The sequence below is a fragment of the Spermophilus citellus genome, assembly GCF_964194105.1.
Source record: "Spermophilus citellus genome assembly, chromosome: 4".
Taxonomy (NCBI): Eukaryota; Metazoa; Chordata; class Mammalia; order Rodentia; family Sciuridae; genus Spermophilus; species Spermophilus citellus.
Genome location: NC_138185.1, coordinates 221407568 through 221431008, shown reverse-complemented (window position 1 = coordinate 221431008; position 23441 = coordinate 221407568). Strand labels below are relative to the sequence as shown.

The window sequence follows — 23441 nt, the reverse complement described above, 5'->3', positions numbered from 1 at the left end:
CTTAGTATTTACCCTGTTTCCTTAATTTTTTAAGGTTAGTGACCTGCACCCTTTTGCGGGGTCTAGTTGGGGCTTATTCTAACAAAGTCTTTGCAAATTAGGGGTGGGGGCTGCAGTGACCTCAGAAGGGTACCGGGTGCCCCCTCTCGGGCCTGGGGTCTCGAGGAAGGGGTGGGGCCTGCGCTGCGGGGCCCAGCGCGGCCACCCCCTCCCTCCCCGCCCGCCGCCTGCTGTCTGGGCATCAAGAGCGGGAAACATTAGCGTGGGCCAGCTGCCGGAGCCGGGCGGGGTCGAGGGAGAGGTCAAGGTCGGCCGAGAGGCGGCTATTGATCCGGCTTGGAACGCGAGACAGGGAGCGCCACAAGACTAAAGGGGGAGCTGTGAGACCAGACATTAACAGCTTTCAGCGCTAATGATGCCCGTGCCAGACGGGCAGAGGGAAAAAGAGGAGACTGGAGTGGCGGCGGGGATCGCTGGCTGCCTGCGCCGGGCCGCCTCCCAGGAGAGGAGGAGCAGGAGGAAGAGGAGCAGGAGGAGGAGGAGGGGAAAGTGAAGGCGGAGGGCGAAGGGGCCAGCGCAGGGCTGGGCAGGGCAGGCTCTCCCTGGCTGCCGCGAGGTGGAGCGCGCCGGCGGGCGGCGGCGTGTCCGGCCCTGCGCCTGCCCGCCCGCGCGTCCCTCTTCCCGCCGTCGGGGCAGAGCGGGGCCAATGAGGAAGTGCTCTTTGGGTCAGTCCCGGCCCGCGCCGCCCCCTGCCCGCCACTTCCTGCCGGGGGTGGGGCAGGTGTGCCCCCTCCCCAGTCCCGGTGGCGCGACCGCGCGCGAGTTGGCAGCTGCAGCGGGGACCCCTGAGCTCCCTTGCGCAGCCGGGTGAGGGGCCCTCTTTCCTGAGAGGGCCTTCCCGCTTCCCGCAGCTACTGGCCGGGTCCCCTTTCCTTGTAATCAACCGCCGGAGGGTGAGGGTCATGTGTTGGGATTTCGCGCCTGGAGCCGCAGGCGGCGCAGGGCAGCTGGCACGCCGCGGCATTTGGAGTCCAGACCTGTCCCGGTTGCAGTGTGGGTCTTGGGCAAAGTGCTAAACCTCTCTGGGCTTCACATCTCCACTTCTCAGAAAAAGAGGGCTAATTGATCTCTTAAATCCAAGAGCCTGGGCGAATCGAGATGACCACTTTATGAATGTCTTAAGAAGTTTATTAAAGGTGGGTGTGGGCATTAAAAAAAATGTGGCCACTTCATTGAAAAGATTTTCTTGGTGGGGCGGGATGGGAAGAGAGGGATGCACTTCTAGACTTTGGACCACGTGGAGGTGTGTGCGGTGGCGGGGGGGGGGGGGGGTTGTTGTTGTTGGTGTAGTTGGGCAGCTGCATGCATCCTGCTGGGCCGGGGAGGAGAGGCAAACCCGCCCCTACCCTGCGTCACCACCCGCTCGGCCTCAGCCTCGTGTCCGCCGACCCTGCAGCCCACAGTCCGCAGAACTGCAAGCCACGACACATTTTATTGTTATTATTTTTGGGGAGGTGGGACGGGAAGAGAGCTTTTTCTGTCCAGACTCACTCGGTGCTGTGCGCTAAGTTGTTGCGGTCGCCCCACCCAAAGCCTTAATGAAGAACAAAAAGCCCAGGTGCCCCCAGAGGAAAAGGCCCCGAGGGAGGCGGCGAGCCTGGAGGCATCACGGCCTTGCCGCAGCTGGGTTGAGGCACCGGGTGAGGTGGGTGCCGCGGTGCTCACCCGCGAAGCCCTGCTGGAGCCAGGCCCCAACCCGCCCAGGCCGCCTACTGGCGAGACCAGAGAAACCCTGAGAAGATAGAGGGGTCCAGACCTTTGGCACACCCAGCCCCTCAGGCCAGGTCATCAAAAGGATAAGTTGGCAGCGACGTGGGGAAGGGCGAAGGGAGGGGCCGGTGTCCGCGGGGACTGCGGCCTGGCCTTGTCTGAGGGCCACGGACAGGCCCCCACAACTCCTCTTGTCCTCGCCGGCTGGAGATCAAACGGCTGACAAGGCAGCTGTGTCCTTCCCATTCTGACAGGCAATTTCAAGTCCTATCCTGGGCTAAGGAGCAGGGGGGAGATGACTTCCAGGTTGCAGTGATTGTCAGAGGGGGGAAGGAGGAAGCTGGGGGGCCTCGTGGAATCACCCGTCTGCAGATATGTGGCCACACCCATTCCAGGGTCAGCAAGTCCAGATACCTCTCCCACGTGGAGCACCCCCCCCCCCTTACCCCCATGCTTCTTGCAGACCCTGGCATTAGGGGTGGGGCGGTTTGACCTCTAGGAGTTAATGAGGTTAGGGAGGGCAAAGATTTGGGTGAAAACCCCTTCTGCAATGGGACTCAAAAAAAGGTCTCAGATACCTGTACCCACACACCCCACGTGCTTTTGACCATGGCCTCTTAGTATTCTTTATTTCAACCACTTCATTTTGCCAGTCTGTACACCAGGATTTATATGGAGAGACTTTTTGGAAGTTTATCCTGATCCCCCAATAAAACAAAAGTAAAAGCAACCAAGCTACTTTTCCAGGGAAGCGAAGCGATTGATTACATCTCCTAGTTCTCAGGTGGACCCCAGCCTTTTCCCAGTCCCCCTCCCCCAAGTCCGAAAGAGGTTTTGGGTGGGTGGGGACTCTCATTGATTCAATTTACTAAACTCACACAGCACCCCGCCCCCCCCTTCTCAGGGGGTCCTGCTCCCGGGAGGGGAAGTGGGTTGAGGAAGATTTTTCTTTTATATAAAAATATGCTGCCCACCACGCAACTCCCCTTCCCCCAGCTCTGGAGCAGCGGGTGCTCCGGGATAAGACCAGCGCACAAAAACGCGGTTTGCACGTGTGGCCGGCTTGGGCTGCGGGTGTGCGCACGGGCGAGTGTGTATGTGTATATGTGTATGTGTGTGTGCGCGCGTGTGTCTCTGTGTGCTTTCTTGTTCTCTTACAGGGTACAATGTTAAAAAGCCACCGCTAGTCGCCCCCAGTGCTCCGACTCTCTGGGTCTTTTTGTCTCTAGTGCAGATTAAACGTCACGTCCGCACTTGAACTTGAATTTTATCCCATTGTACAGAGGCAGCCCCAGCCATAGAGAGACCGAGAGCTCCCAGAGAACCCGGACTCCGCCATCTTCACGTTGCAATCTATAGCTCCCAGTCCGCGCCCGCACCGACCCAGGCGCACTGGGCGAGCCGCCCCTCAGCCCCGCTCCCCCTGGGCCCGCGGCGCCGGGGGAGCGCTGGGGAGCGCTCGCGGGGACTCGGCAGCCCCTCCGGCCGGCGCCAGCCTGCCAGGTGAACTGGGAAGCAGCCGCTCTTGGAGTCCCCCCAGAGCCTCGGAAGGGTCAATCTCCGAGAAAAAAACAGGCAGCCCGCAGAAAACCCAGAAACAACCGAACCGCGGCAGTTTTACATTGCTTTGGGTTTTTTGAGGGGGCGGGGTAAGGGGGTACGAGACAAGTCCCCAAGTTTTCTTTGCTTTTTCTTTTTCTTCTTCTTCTTCTTCCTTTTTTTTTTATTTGTTTGCATTTTTTTTTTCTTTCTCCCCTTCTGGTGGAAGTGCGCGTTCCACCTACCAGACCCTGAAAGAAAGTGTCAGGAGCCGGTGCAAAATCCGGTTTAAGTTCAAGAAGACATTTAGAAGTCCAAGAGGCCAAGCAGTTTGAAGAAGTGTAACAGATCTTTTTTCCTTCGAAAGAATATATATTTTACAGAGACCAGCCGGTCCGCGGCAAGCTACAGTTCTTTTTTTTTTTTTTTGCCTCTTTTTCTCATTTTAGATCGAGAGGTCTTTCTTGTTTTATTCTTTTCTTTTTTTTTTTTTTTTGCAAACAAAACAAAAAACATCATAGAAGAAAGAGCAAAATAAAGAAGAAGAGGAGAAAGAGAGGGCAAGAGAGGAAGGGGGAAAAAAAACACCAACCCGGGCAGAGGAGGAGGCGCGGCGGCGCGGCGGCAGCGGCGGCGGCGGCGGCGGCGGCGGCGGCTCAGACCCCCTCCCCGGCCCCCATCAGTGCAGCTCTCCGGGCGATGCCAGAATAGATGCCGGGGCAATGTCCCGCCGCAAACAGGGCAACCCGCAGCACTTGTCCCAGAGGGAGCTCATCACCCGTAAGTGTCTGCGGCGTGCGCGAGAGGGGCCGAAGAATGGGGCTCTGGGCGCCCGGAGCGGGGGACACCGAGCCCGGCGCAGCCAGGCCCGGCCGGGCGCCGGGGCCGCTCGCTGGCTGGCAGAGCCAGTGGTATCCTCCCGCAGCCTGGTGGGGGGGCGGGGGGCCAAAGGAAAGTTTCTTTGCAGCCGGGGAAGCCGGGGCGCTGCGCAGCCACACGCGCCTCGGGGTCGGGGGCCTGCGGAGCCGGCTCCGGGCCGGGGAGGGGGAGCGCAGGCTGGAGGAGGTGTGTGTGTGCTCGCCGAGCCCGGCTGGACGCTAGCCCCTCCGAGCGGCGTGTGTGGCGGCGGCGGCGCTGGTGGCGGGGTTTGGAGAAGAGGGGGAGGGGGCTGGGGGAGCGGAGGGGGAGGGGGGAGCCGGGAAGTGGGGAAAAGTTGGCGAGCGCGTGGGTCCGCGCTGACGGCGCGGGCGGAGGAGACTGGGGTGCGCTCCGGCCTGGAGGAACCGCTGAGCGAGGGGTGGCCGCCAGCTCCCGGTTCTCGGTCGCTGAGCCCAGGCCGGCCGGGCGCCGGCCACGCCGGTCCTAGGATTCCGTAGTCGCCTTTCCCTCCCCATCCGCTGGCTATTTGCAAAAGAATCCAGCTGCGCGGCTGTTTGCCTGGCACCAGCGCCCCCCTCCCCATTTCCCCACCTCCGTCTCCAGGGATGATCTTGCCCGATTTCCCCCACTCCAAAAGGGGAAAAAAATGGTGGTGGGGGTGGGAATTGGGGTTGGTGAAAAATCCCCGCCACGGTGAAAAAAAAAAAGGTTGTCAGGAGTGGGAAGAGAGGGATGCGCCTGTAAAATAGTAAAATAAAAAAAAATTAAAAAGAAAGAAGGAAAAAAAGAGGCCTATCAATCTCTTATCCATCTATCTCAGTATCTTTCATCTTCCCTATCTAAATAAACAAGGCAGGTCGCAGCGGAAATCCACCGAATGAAATCGTGTGGATTTCAAGCAAGTGGCGGGGCGTGCAGAGTCAGGCAGCGGGTCAGACACGCAGCAGTTTCCAACGCTCCAGCTGGGTTTATTTATAAAAGAAAAATCGCGAGCGCGAGCGGCCCAGGTACGTCGTTTCAAGGGGAGCCCTCCCGGGTTCCCGCTCTGTTGCACGGGGAAGGTCCGCTCGCATCGCTCCCAGCCCGCCGCAGCCCGCCGGGGACTCTTCCTCCCGGCGCGCGAACATTTCCCCGCCGTTCCTTTCTGTCGCGGTGCCTGGGTCGCCGTTGCTTTTTTTATTTATTTTTTATTGCAATGGAAATAAAACATCCTCTGGGTGTCATCGAGACCGGAGACGAGTTGTATTCCTGCAGTCCTCTGCTCACCTCGCCAGGCTGGGGCCGGGCTCAGAGCTGGAGAGGGCTGCGCGCTCAGCCGCCGCCGAGGACTGGCTGCCGGGCGGCCGAGAGCCGAATATTTATGTTATATTTTAAAAAATTTAAATAAATAAATAAATATATAAAGGGGTTCTCCCCTCCCCTGAAAACCCAGCATAGGAGCCATCTGCTCGGAGCAATTGCTGTTGCCATCTCTCCTTTGTTACAGCAGATACATTAGTAAGAATTTGTGGATTTATTATTATTATTTTTGGGGGGAGGAATAGATATTAATGTGAGCTTCTTGGGAGAGGAATGCCTTTTTGGAGGGAGGGAAGAGGACTTCTCTTTTATTTTTCGCTATTGTAACATCAAAGAAGAGTCGCTGGTTGCATTTAAAACAAAATGTTTTGCAACCAGATTTGAGCGTGGTTTGATCAAGGTCCTTTTCGCCAGTTGACATTTCGTTCCTTCACCAAGCCGCAGCAGCAATTGCTTATGCTTATTCTACACTCCCCCCCCCCCTTTAGATGGGGTGGTTGTTAAAACGTCTATACTTGCAGACGCCTAATTTCTCCAGGAGGCAATTTGCCCCACGGAGCCTCTGTATAATTGCAAGGGTTGTTTTTGAGGAGGGGGAGTAGGGGGGGTGGGGAAGGGGGAGATGTTGGGGGTGCATTGCCGAGCTGGCAGCCGAGACAGGAACCAGGAGCCTTTGCAGTTGTGTGTGAGGGGAAAGAGGCAGGTAGGTTTGCCTGCTTTTGCTCTCCACTCTCCTGGCATTCCTGGGACATCAGGAGAAAACCCTGGGCAGGAGGACTGGTGGCAGCTGGGCATGGGGGCGAGGGGTGCCTGGTGCAACATCCTTCCATCTGGGGAAAGCCACTGATGATACTGGAGCAGGGGCAGCGAGGGAAAGAGAAGCAAAGAAGGGTGGTGGGGAGAAAGAGGGGATGGAGATGAGGGCGTGAAGCAATCTGCCTGCTTTCCAGGGGCACAGGGAGTCCTGGTTTGAGCAGGGGTTTAAGCAGGGAGAGTGGTCCAACCAGTTCTCAGACAAGGCTACTTATTATCCAAAAGCAGCTGGCTTTTCTGCCTGTCCTGTGTCACCCTGGAGGTGGGAGCTAGCAGGGGAAGGCGACAATCAGAGGCAGTTGAGGCTGCCTGGCCTGGGGATTTGCCTTTCTCCAGACTGTAGAGGAGCCCTAGACTTCGGGTGCTCTGGAGCTCAGGCTAGCAAAGCAGGTGCCCTAGAAAATCCCACCTGGTGTTCACATTTGAGATTTTTAAATATGAAAGAAACCACCTAAAACGTAGCCTGATCAGTTGGGCGGCAGCCTGCGGGCCTGTGGGGCAGCAGCCTTAGGTTCTTTAGGGATGATGCAACTTGGGCTAACTGATGTCCTGGGAAACCAGAAGAGCACACAAATAGCATCCATGTTCTTGGTCAGGGGTCAGGAGAGGGGCTCCATAATGAGTTAGTTCAATTTACAGACAGGGCTGGTGGGGAGAAGAGCAAGGTAGGAGAGAGTGAGGGAGACAGCTGGAAATGAAAACCTGGGCTTCTGGTTTGTTTCAAATGTTTGACCTAGATGAACATAGCTTTTAAAACTGGAGGACAGTCACAGCCATGAATAAAAACAAACACAAAACAACACAGTAACAATAGTGAAAGAGGACGCAAGGGGGGAGCGGCTGACCAGGCAGCGAGAAGGACCCAGAGCCAGCCGTGCTAGACAGGGCCAGGGTGAAGGGAAATGTACTCAAATCCTTGGAGGGGCTGGAGGCTGTCTGAAGAAACTGAATAAACCAAGATGTCCATGATAAATTATGTGACCTCAATTAAGGTGAATTTTCAGCAACCCACCAACAGGTTTCCTCGGAAGATCAATAATTTTCGGTATGAATTCATGATTTTGCAAAACAAACAAGACCCAAGATTTGACAGGGAAGTTAGGCTAACTGTTTTAATTCCACGGTTGCCTTTTAAATTAGCTTTTGCTCTAACTGTATGTTTTGAAGGTGGCTGTGCTTACAATTACCCTAACTCCCTAGAGGATGGTGTATCTACAATGGTCCACTTATCTTTCAAAACTGGGCCTCTGATAAATTTCATAAGACATGCGCCCTCCTTTTCTTCTGTTATTATTATTTTTTCTTTTTTGGTAGTTGGGTGGGGACAGTGAAGTTTGTCTCCCTTCTGCACAGAAGGGAACCCCATATCATTAGAAGTGTGATATGTCAGCTGCTTCGATTCCACGGGAGAATAAGAACGTGCTCATGCAAGGTGTTATGCCAGGCTGGTTTTATTCATTTGTAATTCACACCTGAGAGAAAACAGTCGTGAGCATATTTTAACAACTCCTAATATTTTTAAAGGGTATTTTTTTCCTACCTGAAGATTTTGTACTTAGGCATATTTCTTTTTTTTTTTTTTTGAGGGGGGGGAGTGTTGTTATCTGCCTCAGCCTTGATGTTGGTGGTTTTGCTTGGCCTTCAGAATATTTTATACCCGAAAAGAAACCATTTCTCCAGTTCTAGGGCAAACACGGTTGTGTCTAGAAGCGGACCTTAGAAGCATCCAAGGGGGCTGGGATCAGAGGGTTGGGTGAGATGCACTGGTGACCACTGTGTAGACCCAGGGGGTTTTCCTTGATCGAACAGGGGGCCAATTTTGGGTGCATTTGACAGTAATTAGAATGATGTCTCAGGGGAAATGAAGCATGTAAACAGTCCGATTGCGGATCCCGGTTTCCGACTGAGGAGTGAGCATACCAGTTTTCAGGGCCTTATCAGCAGGGCACTCCTGGCTCTGTCTTACAGGCCACACGGCTTGTACCGTGCCTTCCCTTCGCCCTGTGCATCTCCTATCCCGATTGCTTTGCATTCTCTGTTGTTTGTTGTGATAAAATACTTTCCAAAATAAACTTTCAGTGGAATTGGCTTTTGGTTCATGGCAAGCCTGAAATTACTGAGCTTCGCCTGGCGCCACTCGGCAGCTAGGGGGAGCTCGGTGCCCGTGTCATGTCTGGTGGCACCCCTGCTACAATGGCTAGGAATGGGCTTCCATCAGCAGCCGGCAGTTTACGTTGCTGCAAAATGTCTTAAGTGTGAAGTTGTAATATTGATTTTCCTGTAGAGATTCGTGCAGGACAAAATGAGAATATAAGTTTGAGAAATCTATTTTCAAGCCATCGCCATTGATTTATAAGCCTTTCCTTGGCAGATGGAGGTATTTTCTTTTTCTTCTTTTCTTTCTTTCTTGCATTTTTTTTTAACAATTAAAATTATTAGTTTTGGATGAGTGTGCTTTCCTGATTTATCTGTGGTCTTGACATTCTGAAAATGACACTCTGTTGTTAAGGCATTTGTGATCCAGCTGGGGGGTCGGGAAGAGGGTTCATCATTTTGGGTAAGGCGCACCGTCTCTTTCTGGGTTGCATGTTACAGATCTGGGGACACAGAGAATCGCTGCATTGGGGAGTTTTGTACCTAAAACAGTTTGATGAATGGAAATCCTTTCAGCTCAGATTTTATAACACTTGGGTTCTCAATTCTACTTATTAGGTAATGCTCCCCCTGTACTGGAGGAAATAGCACCATTCCCCAAAGATATCAGATGCCAACTCAAATAATGTGCTAAACTTTGTTTAGAAGGAGCATGTGCTTGCCAGGGCCCCTGTTGGAGACCTTTCACCCCAGGCAGTGCCTTTCATGGATGGCATGTAATGAGACCGTCCCCCCCTACAATATGTCATTTAGTGCTGGGGAAGATGCATGCTTTGGTCACGGGATTTTTAGGTCTATGCCGTCTTCTTTACCAAGCTGGACAAATCTGCAGACAACACAGTCAGCCTGAATCTGATGCTCGAATTCAGTACGTGAGCAGAAGAGGTTGCCCTGTGACAGGAAAGAGTGCTTTATTCTAACCTGAAAGAGAGATAAATTAGGTCAGACAAAAGCCGAGTGCTGTCATCGGCTGGAGAAAGAGGGCCAGCCATTTATCTGATGATTTCTCTACTTCAGTTAATGTTCGAATGGAGCCGGTTGTAAGCATATAGCGACAGCAAGCTCTCTGGACAACTTAGGGAGGAAGAGCCACCGTCACCTCCGGAAGGCTCCGGCCCAGCAGTGGCCTCTGGCCTGCAGAAGACTGTTAAGAAAATTCAGTTTAGAAATCCCCAGTCCTTTGCCTTGGAACCTGGGGAGCTTGCAGGCTGTGGCTGAGCCCTGACCACAGGCATGACAGTGCACATAAGACAATAAGGAGGACTGGAGGGATGGGTCAGGGTCTTGTCCTTTGAGGACTCTCTCCACTCATCTCCAGGGGCTGAAAGGAGGACCCTCTGGCTGCCTGATTGGGCCTCACCTTAAGCTGAAACTCTTTAAAGACTTTGGCTTCTGGTGTCACATCTGGGGAGGACAAGGGGAAAATAAATGCTCTCAGGGGACCATGCTCTGCATGGCACGGCACAGCCAAGTTACTGATACTGGCCGAGGGACCCTCTCTGAAGACGGAGCTAGTTGTAGGCACACTCATGTAGATTTTAATGGGACAGAGGTATGGAAGAATGTATGGGGAGGTACTGACCCAGGGATGAACATCAGTGTCTTCCAGCTGCCAACTGGCTTTGTCACTTTGCAGTTCGGTTTATTTACTCACATGATCCAACCTGGGGTCTTATGTGTTCTGTCTTTTCCCTGCTCCCTGATCCTGCAAATCTGCCTTCCAGCCCCAGGGAGCCAAACGTTGGTGATAGCGTTCACATTTTTTTTCTCCCTGCTCCTCGGAACAACCGTTTGTTCACCGCCTGCCTCCCTTGAGCAGTAGGTTTTTCCAGGATGTGTATGCAAAGCCCGAGAGCAGGCTATTTGGAGACGCGCGAAAGCACAGGGACACACTTCTTGTGTCGGTCTTCTTCATGAGCTGGTGGAGGGGGTGAGCAGAGTGGCCTCGCTCTTACTGGTAAAAGTGACACTAGATCGGGGTTTGATAAATAGTGCTAGATTCATGGGGACTTGGGCCCGGCATTTTGACATATGCAAGTGTTCTGTTTAGTTGCTGAAATTCAAGAAATTCATTGTTTTTTTTTTTTTTCTCTGTGGCAGCTGATAATTTGCCTGGGTGTTGAATTAGCCAGCCCAAGCTATTTTACTGTAATGAAATCCCAGACCACACAAAATTAAGTAACTTCAAAGTAAAAAGAGGGGGAAAAAATCCTCTGTTTTTCCATAACTTTTTTATGACCCCCTTCCACTGAACTGCTGAAATACAAATCCATTTGTGAAACATTCTAATGAGTCTTGTAACATGCAAGGCTGACTCAAGAAAGTCCAATGCCAATGTTATTGTGATTAACATGTGCCGCAAATGGATGCACTGTTTAGAATTTTTTTAGAAATGGGGTCATGTTGAAATTTCTACCTTGGAAACGAGATGTTGGAAGCAGCTCTTGCCCTCGTGATGTTGCTGTCGGCCTCTGAGAATCTGAATTCTTCCAGTCCAAGCCTCGTGGTCCAGGGGCCCTTATGGAAGTCCTTTTTACTGCTGGCACCTTTGAAAAAGCATGATGTTAAATAAAACAAATCTCTTCATTTGGCCACAAAGAATGCTTTTGTGTCACATCATTATGAGCCCCATTGTCTGAGATTTAAGGAATTTGCAGTTTTGTAGAAGAATGTGTTAAGAAGGTGTTCTATAGTGGGAAATTGTTTTTTTTTTTTTTCCTACCCTCCTTTAAGGAAGTGTTTTACTCAAAACATGGGACACTTCATTCTTTGGTATTGAGGATTTAATCTTTCATTTGTAGCCTTTTGGTAAGGATCTGTGCATATTCGGGATGTGGCTTCCTTATTGGTTTGTTCCTTTTTTTCTGATTTAGGGTTGATGAGACCCAGATTCCTGAGCTCAGTTTTTGGGGTTCTGGACAAGTAAGTGCAGTGGGGAGGGGAGGAGGCTGGACTAAGCCTGTGGAACACCCCTGGGTATTTTGTAAGGAACTGTTCTTCATCTGTCCAAAACTAGGCTGGCGTTTCCCAGGACTATCTGTGTGCACGGGCTTCTCCCTTGCACCACTCAATGTTCCACTCAAGTTTATTGACAATGTGAGTGAGGCTCTTTTTCCCTGTAGCCAGAACCTCTTCACTGATCAGGAGTTCCTTGTTTCCTGGACTGGGGGCTTGGCCCACACCTTTCCCCGCTGGCCATGTGAGCAGGAGCCTGGTCATCCTTCCAGAGGGGGGAACCTGACCCAAGTTGGTGACCATGTTTTGCACTGGCTGCCTGCTGTCATAATGGTGAAAATTTTACTTCAAGGCCTGTGCTGTGGTTGGCTTAGAGTGGATGGGGTGGTGGCCTTGGTGTGCAGCTGTCCCTCCATGGATATGGTCATTGGAGGGTCTGGGAAGGCGCAGGGCTTTGACCCCCCAGAACAGGTTGGACTCTGCGGTTCACTGAGCATGGTCAGGGTGCAGAGGGCTCCTCCACATAATGCTTCCTGCTTCAGACCCTGCCTGGCCGTGCCCCCTGGCTGCTCCCCTCCTCCCTTCCTCATGTCCTAACCCTGCGCGGTCCTGCATGGACATCCTTCCCAGCACGTCTCGCTCTGCCTCTGTCTCAGCCTCTGCCAGGCTTCAGCATCCCCTCAGCTGGGAGAACTTCATGAAATCTCTTGTCCTGCCTCTTGAGCATCGTCTGGTCATAGATTATATTCTACACCAAGAATTGATTCCTGCTGTCTCCCATCCACCCACTCCTTGCCCCTCCCCATGGTTGTTATTTTCCCTTGGATCCAATAAATTAAAAATTGATGGCAGCTCAGAAAGTGTTGTGCTCTGTCGCATGCGTGCCTCGGTGGCGTTTCAGTGTCGCCTGGAGTCTCAGTCCCTCCCTGAACGTTCACAGCGAAGAGAATAAAAAGATCCCTTTGCAGATTACTGGTAAGCAAGGGCTCGAGAGCAGAGGCTGTGACTTCGTAGGAAGCAGGTGCAAAGTCTCCTCGGTGCAGAGCTCGGGCGACGGATGCTCAACATCTCTTGTAAACATGCGTACACATCACGATGGCGGCTGTGACGTTGGCGGCACACGGGTTTAAGAGCCTGGTGCATCTCTCCTCACCCCTCCCTCCCACCCCCCATCGCCAAAACAATAATTCTGCCTGGATTTCTTCTGTACTGTTAGCCATTAAAGATAGAGATTTGGATTTGAATTGACACAGAGTGAAGGGGAACAGGAGCCTATGTGCTGTATATGTGGCAGGGCACCTGTGTGTGTGTGTGTGTGTGTGTGTGTGTGTGTGGTGTGCCCACATGTATGGAGCGGTGCACATGCCCTGTACTCTGGGGACAGCAGGTGACCGACCTCTTGGCTGGAATTCCCCGTAGGGCAGGTACAGGGGTGGTGGTTAGAGATGGACCCGGTCGGGCGGGGCCCCAGGAGCCCAGCATGTGGGGAAAGAACTTGCCAGGTGAGGCCTTGCTGAGCCCTCACAGGGCCCCTGTTAACCTTGTCTCTCCGTTTCTGCCTTCTGCCCCAAATTCCTTCCCAGCAGAGCTTCGACATGGGGAAGTTTGTTTTGGGATCAAGTGCTCCCCCTCCACTTAACAACGATGCCCATTATTATTTGTGAAGCTTGATTTCATTGCTTCTAAACGCGTTTACCAGCTGGGAGGAGGCCTAGCCTTGTAAATAAAATGTGGTTTTGTTGTAAAAAAAAACTATGTGTGTGTGTGTGCACACACACATGCATGTGCCTGAGGAAATATATATTTGTTCATACACTTTAGGGCTGAACATTTCAGAAGCCTCCTCAGCCCTCTGATTTCTGACATTTGAGCCAGTTGCCTGCTGTATCCATTCATTTTTCCTCTTAATGAGTCAAACATTGTTGCCATCGCTCGCTGATAGTATACAGAGAGCAGAGATATTTTGCAGGGCCGCCTGACACTGGGGAAGTTTCATAAAAGCACCTCTCACCATATCTTTTGCCCTATTATTTAAGGCCCAGCTTTGCTGGATGTGGCTGTAGGAGGACTGGTTTGTGGGGCTTGGGGATTTGAAGGGCAGCTTTTATTCGTCTCTTCTCTTTCCTGGGACTTTCTCCTCTCTGGTGGCAGTTTGGACCTCCGAGGCGGTGCAGAGTTGGGGTTACGTATAAATCAGGTGTCCACAGGGCAGAGGAGGGGACTCCCGAGGACGGGGCACCTTCTCACCTGCCTCTTCTCAGGACTTGGCTGAGTGGTTCTTTCTCCTTTTCTTTCTTTCATTATTGGTACAGTTCTAAGAAGGAACACACGCACCCTGCACCAAACACACACACACACACACACACACACACACACACATGCACGCACACTGACACACACCCAACAGGCCCAGCCCGGTATCCGCCTGCCAGCGGAAATGAAACCACAGTCTTTGGGGTGTCGTTGCAGGCCCTGAGCTTCAGGCCTGAGCTGCCTTGGCCCACCTGCTTTGACCCAGAAGTAGAGTGGTTTGGGGTTCAGGGGACTCTGCTGCCTGACGCTGAGGGCACCCTTCCCTCCAGGTGTCACATGGAGCAGGTCAGAGCTCAGTGCTCTGCAGCCTGGGGGTGGGGAGAGGAATCCCCAGTCTGTGGAGTTGACAGGGTGGACATGCTGAATTCTTGGGAGTTTTATTTTTCAAGGCTGGAAGTTGGAGGGGAAGGAGGGAGGTTTTTTTTGTTTGTTTGTTTTTTTGGCCTCATTTCTTTTCCTCCCAACTCCCTCAGAGGCAGTGAGTTGGGTCCAGGTCTGGGCCTGGAGACCCAAGTTCAGAGCTGAGCCTGGAGCCCTGGCTAGTCTTGGGCTGCCTGAGGGAGGCTGGCAGGGCCTGGCTCTCCAGGCTGGTTGGCTGTGAAGGGACTTGACACTGAAATCAGGTCTGTGGCACCGTCAATGGCACTGGGGACCTTCAACCTCAATTACTGGGGCTCACAGGGCTTGCTTCACGAGGACGGTGAAAGACAGGGACCACCAGAACACGGAGAGAGCACCATATGTTACAGAGAGAGAGAGAGAGAGAGAGAGAGAAGGGCTGGTACAGAGTCTTGGCCAAGGAGGCCTGGAGACCGAGGGATGCTGGTGGCCAGGCCTGTGTGACCTTTGCTAATTTCAAAATCTATCTGTGTTTCTTTTGAATTAGGAAACGCATCTGTAGCTTAACACTTCCTAGCAGAGAGGAGGTCTCTCGGCTGGCTAGAATGTCTACCCAGGAGGGTGCGCGTGGCTGTAAATGTTCAGAAAAAAAAAACACAATAAAAAAAGTCAGCTGAAGAGTCAATTAGAAGACAGAAAGAGCTCCTGGCACTTAGCAAGGGCCACCAAGTCGGGAATGTGGAGGCCACGTTGTTTTTACCAGTGTTGTGCGGGAGGCAGCGGGCCAGACTGCTCAGGGGTGGCGTTTAGAAGGGAACCAGGTACCTACCTTGCCCCTGTTCCGTTTGAATTCTCAATTTCATTTTGTCCTTTTTTTTTTCTTTTTTTCTCTTTTCAGCTCATTTCCTTTGTGCTTCTCTCTCTCTCTCTCTTTTTTTTAACAAAACAATATTTTGACATCCTCCTCCCATTTATTAGCGCTCCTTCTCTAGAAATGGCGCACAATACATCCTTATATTTCTAAAGAACTGTTTTCACAGCCCTCTCCTTTGGCTCTGAAATTATGTATATGTAATTGGTAATTAAAGGTGCGAGCTTTTCAATATAAACAGTATTGCTCAATGTTAGATCATTAAAGGGAAAAGAGGCACCGAATAATTACCTTTTACGTCCTGACAAACCGTTCACAGGCTTCTAGGCTCTCCCTCCAACCACTGTTCAGCGGGAAGCTTGTGATTACATTTGAACCATAGCAAAGCATCTTTTCATAAAATAAATTGGTAAATTAATTATGTAGCATTGTCTCCAAACTCCTTTTTAAGTAAACTCCGATTTCTTTTTAAAGTGTAATTAATGGTCTGTGGGACCGGCTTTGTGAGGACTGTTTCTTTACCTTGTCGGATCTTTTTGTTCGAGGTCTGCAGACGGCAGATGTAGGATTTCCTCATCTGCGGGGTGTTTTTGTGCTGCCACTTTTCTGACGCATTTCTACGTTTAATTCATCAAGGGCCCTGTCTGCCCTGCTGTAACCATAGGCAGGATCTCCAGTCGAGATTTCCCTTCTCAGCGATACCTGTTCCTCTCCCTGTCCACGCACAGTTCGGACGTGAAGGTCTACGTCACCAGCCCCAGTTTCTGTGCTGAGTTTTCCCCACGGGCTCTCCGGGGCCCTGAGCAAAAGTCTGCCTTCAGAAAGCACAAAGCAGTGATTTCTATGTCGGATGGAAGATGCCACAGAATTTTTTCCTTAAATTATCTGTTCTTTGGCTTTGTCCTTTTGGTAACTTCACTGCCACGGAATGCATTTCCCTCCCTCCCAGTCCTTCTCCCCGTCCTTCTGTGGTTCTCATGATCCTTCCCTAAATACCACTCAGCTGGAGATCTACCTGCCTCCTTGGCCTTAGACCCCGGGCTCCTGAAGGTCCTGCCACTTGCCCTGCCTACAACCCCACTGACGTCTGCTCTCAGAACATTCCAGGCTGAGTCTGCTCAGGCCTCAGGGACTCTGAACCCTGCTGTCACCCACTTCCCCTTATTGAGGACACTTTTGGCTGTGGACTTCTGCAGTTTCCCCTTGAGAGGGTGCTGAGTTTTGAGGCATCCATTAGCTTCAGAATATCCAGGTCCCGTGCTCCTTCCCAGCATCGTCTCTGCGAAAACAACCACCAGAGGAAATATACTGGTGGCTAAAGAAATATGAAAACATACAGCCCATCGGACACGTGCTTAGGTATTTGCCAAGAAATGCTTTTGGAGTCTGAAGAATTTTTTTTTCTTTTTCTTTTCTATTTCTGAGCATGAAAGTAAAACCAACCAACAAAAAGGGGCAGAGAGGAGCGGATGGGCGCTGAGGGGCGCTGAGGGGTGCTAGGGAGCAGGCCAGCCTGTTCCCCTGCGCCGACCGCCTGGCCCCTGCGCCCTTCTGCAGCAATCCTGTCTCCCTTCTGTGGTTTTTGGAACCTGACACTCACTTGTCGCTTTCTGAGCGTGTGGGCTTCTTTCTCTCACCAGGACCGGCCCTCCATGCCCGTCTGGGTTTCTGTTTCCTAGTTTGGTGTGAGGCCAGGGCTCAGGTAGAGGAATGCGAGGAGGATGGGTATGAATGGGAGGACAGGAACATGAATGGAAGCGTCCCAGGGAAGGGAGGGCTGGCAGGTCTGCCCAAGCAGGGGGCTGGGCTCTGGCTCCCTGCTTCCCAGCCCTGGCTGCCCACCCCGTCACCTGGGGAGCCTCGCACAATGCTCATGTTCAGTCCCACTGTGACGGAGCCGGGGTGCGGCTGCCTGGGCATCAGGATATTTCGAAGCTCCCCAGGTGATGCTCAGATACAGTGAGGCTTGAGAGAGACGTCTCCAGCTGGTATTGTTCACCATCAGGACGGGTGTGACGTGCGTGTGTACATGTGTGTTCAGATGCTGTGTTGGGGAGAAACTGGCAGAAAACACGCCAGGAAGCAGTAAAACCAGCACCACCCATGTGGTACCCTCTGGGAGTTCGGATGTCTCTCCCGGGGCCTCAGAGTGCCCGGTGGGGGGCTGGCAACCCCTGGTCCTGGGGAGGGCACCGTGAGCCCCAGCAGCCAGCAGCAGAAGGTGTCTGCTTCTTGGAGGGGAAGGTGGGGAAGGAGCGCCGGGTGCCTGTGATCGCCTAAGCCCATCTCTGTCTTCTCTGCCCTTCCCCTGTCTCCAGCAGAGGCTGACCACGTGGAGGCCGCCATCCTCGAGGAAGATGAGGGTCTGGAGATAGAGGAGCCGAGCGGCCTGGGGCTGATGGTGGGTGGCCCCGACCCTGACCTGCTCACCTGTGGCCAGTGTCAGATGAACTTCCCCCTGGGGGACATCCTGGTTTTTATAGAGCACAAGAAGAAGCAGTGTGGCGGCAGCCTGGGTGCCTGCTACGACAAAGGCCTGGACAAGGGCAGCCCGCCACCCTCGCGCTCCGAGCTCAGGAAGGTGTCGGAGCCGGTAGAGATCGGGATCCAGGTCACGCCCGATGAAGATGACCACTTGCTCTCGCCCACGAAAGGCATCTGCCCCAAGCAGGAGAACATTGCAGGTATGGAACGTGGCGTTCACCTGGCCGCTGCTGAGGCCACCTCCCGGGTCCCACGCCCTTGGTCTGAGAGTGCTGGTGCTGCAGGAGGTCTAGGGGCTTCTAGCATGGCCTCTGGGGCTCCCCCTTTCTGAGGGCCCACCATCTGGGTGACCCTCTGGAGGAGACAGGCCTGAGGCTCAGGGATGCCCTTTGGCCTGGTTGGGCGCTTTGCTTTTGGCGAGGGGACTCAATGGTGGGGCCTAATCCAGAGGTGGCCAGGAACACAGAGTGGAGATCTGGAAGTCTGCGTGGTGCACTCTCTGCTGGTGATCTTGGCTCAGTCCCTGGCTTTGGAGCCTGACAGTCTGGGGTTGGAGTCTGTTCTTTCTTTACAACTGGGATCCATCAGTCTGCCTTGCCGTGAAGTGGGCTAGGGGACCCTAGTCTCTGAGGACTCTTGTGAGGACTGAGGAGACGGTGAGCATGGCCCTGACTGGTAGACCTCCCTGAGTGGGGGCACTTGTCTCCTCTATCTCTGAGGCTGCTTCTCACGTTGCCTGATCCCAAGGGTAGGTCTGGGGGAAGGGAGCACTGTGTCCCTTCAGGAGGTTGGACATGCCACCTGGCTAACCTGCACAGCGTGTCTAACCACCTTCAGAACAGGTGTGGGGCTTTGCCTGCATCCCCCAGCGAGGTTCCTTTGCAGTGAGTCCTTCCTCCTGGCCACACCATGGCATGCTGGTCCCCCCGGGGAGCCACTGCTCTGCGTGCAAACCAGACTGTTTATACTTCTGAGCCCGGGAGGTCTGTGGGAGACAGGGGCCCCTGGCCTGGCCGTGTTCCCTGAAACTGCAGCCTGTCCTGGAGTGCGACAGGAATCAGAGCTCAGGCAGAGAGGAGTTGGAATCCTGCTGGTTGACTTGGGGCTGGTCACCTCATGAGCCTAAGTTTCCCCATTTGTCAACAAGGCACCATGTCCCCTGCAGGCCTGGGATGAGGGTTTAATGCAGGGGGAGTCCCCAAGTCCTTTACCAGTGCAACTGTTCTCCCAGGGGTCCCCTGTGGCTCTGCAGCATGCCAGTAGGTGGCCTGCTGGGAAACTGTGTGGCTGGACCCCACCGTGTGGGTCCTGGAGGCCGAACAGGGCACTGGAGGGACTGGAGGTGATAGAGGTGGGTGTGGCAGGGACTACCTGTGACCCAGGAGGGGTAATTCAGCAAGCCCATCTCCAGCACGTGGCAGCTTTGTGACTTGGGGCCTCACTCTGCCCACCTGGGATGAGGTGTCCAATGGTGTTCATGAGGTCGTTGGAGGCTCCTGCGGCCCGTGCTGGGCAGTGGGAGACCCGGTGCACCAGCCTGGCCCTCACACCTTGCTTTTTGGTGGGTGCCCAGCTTGAGATCATATCCTCCTTCCCAGAAGCAAGGGGTGATGCTGCATGGTTGGGACCCAGCCATCAGGAGAGAGGGGTGCTGGGTCCTGTGACTGTGTGCCTACCACTCAAGGGACAGTTTCCAGCAGTGGATGAACACCCGCTGTCACTGTACACAGATTTTTCAGGGGTGGCCTCTGGTGAGGTCCCCATTTATTTCTCAATGCACAGACCCACAGCTTTTACCCCAAACACCTGAATTCTCATGTCACATTGAAGGTGTTTCCAAGGAGAGTCTTTGGGTCCCCATGGCGAGTTTAAGAAAGTGACTCAACATGATTTTATACCAGGAAAGGCTGATCTCCAAGGCTGCTTTGTCCTTACCCTCGGTCCCTCTTACACCCTGTTTTTTTTTTCCTTTTCCCCTTTTTTGGGTAGTAATACTGTAGCAGGCTCCAGTATTTTTATTTTATGTGTGACGAAAGATATTCTTGGCCTTTCTGTTCGGCAACACGACGAATGGATTTCTTCATTTTAGAAGAAATATGTAAAATAATCCCTCAGAAGTCTAAAGAGATATGTTTGTTCAAAGCATTTAAAATGTTATTTTAATCAAAGACACACCACAGTCTACACGCTGTGTCAGCGGCGGACGACCATTCCATTTTAACAGCCTATCACGGGCTCCTTTCTAGTCCCCGTTCTTCCCATTTCCCTCCCTACTTTGGTACCAACTTTTCTTTTCGTTCCTTTTTTTTTTTATTTAATAAAAAAGGAAAGATTAAAGAATAAAACTTCAGTGGCTCAAATGTATAAAGTAATTTAATATGGTGGGAGCATTAATTATTTTAGCTTAATTGAATTCTGAGGACTGCAGTCGTTGCAGTTTTTGAAGACAAGCCCTGTTTATTATTTCTCTGTGTAGATTAACAGTAAAGGAAACACAGATAACTTTCAGTTATTTATTGTAAAATAAATGTGTCAATTCATGTGTAAAGCAAGCTGCTCAAAGATAATTGAGTCTTTATATTTTAAGAGGGGAACTAGGAATCATGGGTGCTTCTCTGCCCGGGCTTCCGGAAACCCGCACAGCTGCTGCCCAGGCCCTTGGCACGGCTGGCCTCGCTGGGCCCCTGGACTCCTGCCTTCAGGCCACGTCTCCAAGGGTCCTTCAGCTGCTTCATGGGCTGCTGTTGTCCCTGTGGCCTCGTTGGCCCTGGCCAGTCACTGGCAAACGTTGGGACCCTACCTCTGGCTTTGGCTGCTGGTGTGGCTGAGCCCAAGGCGAGGTGGCCATGAGGGTCCCCCTGTGCTGATCTCATGCCTCTGCTTTCCCCGCCAGGACCCAGGCTTTTCTCTTAGCAGGTGCTTCTAGAAGCGGGGACCCCAGAGATGGATGGGAGGGCTGGCCTAAGTTCTTCAGTCCCCAGAGTGCGGACTACTGTGGGAACGGGGTCGGTCATTGCATGGGGGTGTGGGCCCCCTGTCAACCTTCTGTCCTTTCCTTCCTTCCTTCTCTCGTGATAAATAGGAAGGTGAGGGGAGGCGTTTTCTGGAGCTTCATCTTCCGCAGGACATGCATCAATTCATTCTCTGAGCACCTGTGACCCTTTCCTGTCCTGGGCGTCTAGGCTGAGAGGAGAGCCCCCGGGGGAGGGAGAGGATGTCTCTGTGGGGACCGTGGCCCAGTGTGAGCTGGTCGCAGTCCTGTCCTTGACTCGTGTGATGTTGGTCCAAGGCCAGACCTCCAGCATCTGCTGTGGGCAGAGGGGCTTCCTGGCTGTGTGTCTCCAGGCCCACCTGGGGGCGGGTGGCTCTGTCTTTGGCCTGGAGGTGTGCTAACAGCTGCCACATATGAGTTGTGGGTGTCCTGAGGTCCCTTCCTATGGCCTCTCCCTGCCCCTGTTGAGGTTCTGCTGGAGCACAGGTCCATGTGTGGAGGGCAGAGCTCCCTGGACCCTGGGAGGGGAGACGAGAGAGGTTCTAGGTGTGGCAAAGAGCAGAAATCACTGAGCAGTTATCTGGGAGGTGCTCTGAGGAGGACTGGGGAGGAGGGGACCTGGTATTTGGGGTTTGAAGGCCTTGTGCAGCTTGGGAAAGAACGCAGCCCAAGCAGGAGCCTCCCCTGCTCCCGCCAGTCTGCGGCATGTGACTCGACCTCTTAGCCTCAGTTTCCTTGTCTGTGAGGGTACTTAATGATGATTGGGTGTTTTTTTTTTTTTTTTTTTTGGTGTGTATGTTGGGGGTTACTGGGGGTTGAAGCCAGGGGTGCTCTACCAATAAGCCACACTCCCAGACCTATTTTTTAAATTATTATTTTGAGGCAGGGTCTCCCTAAGTTGCCCAGGCAGGCTTTGCATTTGTCATTCTCCTGCCTCAGCCTGTCAAGTTGCTAGGGTCACAGTTGTGAGCCGCCACACCCGGCGACGGTTGGGTATGTCTGACGTGTCTGTGCCTGGTACACGTGGACGTAGCCATGTGCACACATGAGCTGCTTCTTGGTGCTTTGCTGTTCCCAGCTCTGACACACTTTGGGGTGTTGGAGTAACCTGCGGAGGTCTCTTTGGAATGGGGCTCCCCATTGAGAGTTGGGGAAAAAGTCCTTTGGGTCTGAGGATTTCACCATCACAAACGCTGTCAGAGCGAATCGACTGCAGTTCATGTCTGCCCTCTGTCTTTTGTCATGTTATGTCACATAGTGACAGCTCTATGCTGGACTCACCCTGGGGAGGGGCTGGGGCCTGGGCGTCTCCTGGGTTGAGCTCTAGTGTCCTTACCTGCTGGCCGTCCAGGTGAGGTGCCTCACTTTTCTGGCCCGTCTCCTCATCCACACCTACTTTGCAGTGGTAAACTGAGGGCGAGATGAGATGGAGCTGGGAAACACCCCACCAGCCTGCAGGGGAGCCACAGGCAGCTACCAAGCTGCTTCTAGAAAGCCGAGCTGAGGAAAGTGTGGACCCTGCTTGGCAGCATTCAGGGGGCTTGCTTTTCTCAGGCAAAACGTTTGCGTACCAACCTGGGATTTCTAAGCGGTTTCTTCCAGACACTTCCCTAGCATCACCATTAATAGCACTGGAGCGGGCTGGGGATGTGGCTCAAGCGGTAGCATGCTCACCTGGCATGCATGCAGCCCGGGTTCGATCCTCAGCACCACATACAAACAAAGATGTTGTGTCCACCGAAAACTAAAAAAAAATAAATATTAAAATTCTCTCTCTCTCTCTCTCTTTCTCTCTCTCTCTTAAAAAAAAATAATAGCACTGGAGCGAGGGGCCTGGTCACTGGTCATTCAGGTTTCCGGGGTATCACCCCTTCCTTAGCCCAAAGAAGCTGCAGCGGGGAGGGTACTGGCCGTCACTCATCAGTTTGCTTTCCCTCCGTCCCCACAAACCCAGAACGTAAGTTTTCTGGAGAAGTGCTAAGATAGGCAGCAAGTGACAGGAGGTAGCAGATCCCCCTGGGCTGGGAGGTGGCAGCACTCCCTGCTGGGATGTCCTTGCCAGCTTTGTGTGTTTTCTTCTGGAACCCGGGAGTGGCCAGGGAGGAGCTTGGGGGGTTGTTACAGCAGGCAAGGTACAGAAGGGACTTCAGTTTGGGGCCCAGTGACCAAGACATATTGGAGAGAAGGGCTTCTGATGAGTCTCAGGATTTACATTGCTGCTCTGGGAATATTTGCTTCAGACTTTAAAAAAATAAATAAAATAAATGCGAAAAATTATTAGCTTGGCCAGTGGAAGAAACTAAATAACTTGCTTGTGCTGGAAACTGGAGATAAACCCCCCTCACAGGTTGTCTTGAGAAACTTGCATTTGATCTATTTGGAGTTGTTATTTTCCTTCCAAATTAAGATTAGTTAAATCCATGTGCGTTGTGGCATGGATTATCTCTTTTTATTATTGAATCATGACAGCTAATTATTAGTTCTGTCTGCACCGAGGAACAGTGCGCTGTCTGTTGAGGGACATGGCCCTGGGCGCAGGCTGGGGGCTGGGTGCAGGTGCTGGCAGGCAGGGGTGATTGGAGGAGCCAGGAGTTCTACTTGGTTACTCCTCGCTGTGCTACGTGTGTTTCCTGAGTTATCTCACTGAATTTTCTAACCTTGAAATAGATATTTCTAGCCCTACGTGGAATTTGGGCTTTGAGAGGTTAAGGGACTTGCCCAAGGCCACAGAGCAAAGGGGAGTCAGACCTGGGCTGGCCTGGCTTCCTTGGGTGACTGGAGACAGGAGGCTTTTAGGGAGAGGAGTTTTGCCTGTCTCGTTGGCAGAGCCAGTGGTGACAGGCACTACTCCAGGACCCCATGTGGGGTGGCCCTTGCAGCCCATCACAGACATGGCCTTGGTGGATTCAGCCGAGAGTCCGCAGGTCCCTGGAAACCTTGCCTGAGTCTGAGGCACCGTCATCTCCTTTCCTGTTTGGTGAAGGTTTTGGAGAGGCAGGTGGCAGCACAAAAAGCAATAAAATATTAATTCAC

The 23441-nt window shown here is 52.8% G+C and overlaps 1 protein-coding gene across 5 annotated transcripts in view; it reads left to right on the top strand.

The window, feature by feature from the left end:
* Positions 1-3892: 3892 nt before the first annotated feature.
* Positions 3893-23441, top strand: part of BCL11B (BCL11 transcription factor B) — an 86503-nt gene continuing 66954 nt past the window's right edge. For 2 of the 5 annotated variants that reach the window (XM_081291988.1, XM_081291986.1), the window contains exons 1-2: positions 3893-4089; positions 17254-17616. In XM_081291988.1, coding sequence (XP_081148114.1) covers positions 4032-4089; positions 17254-17616 — 421 coding nt within the window. In that variant the 5' untranslated portion in view covers positions 3893-4031. Of the gene's footprint in view, positions 4090-17250; positions 17617-23441 lie in introns of all 5 variants that reach the window. The other 3 variants (XM_081291987.1, XM_081291985.1, XM_081291989.1) reach the window with 2 other exon arrangements.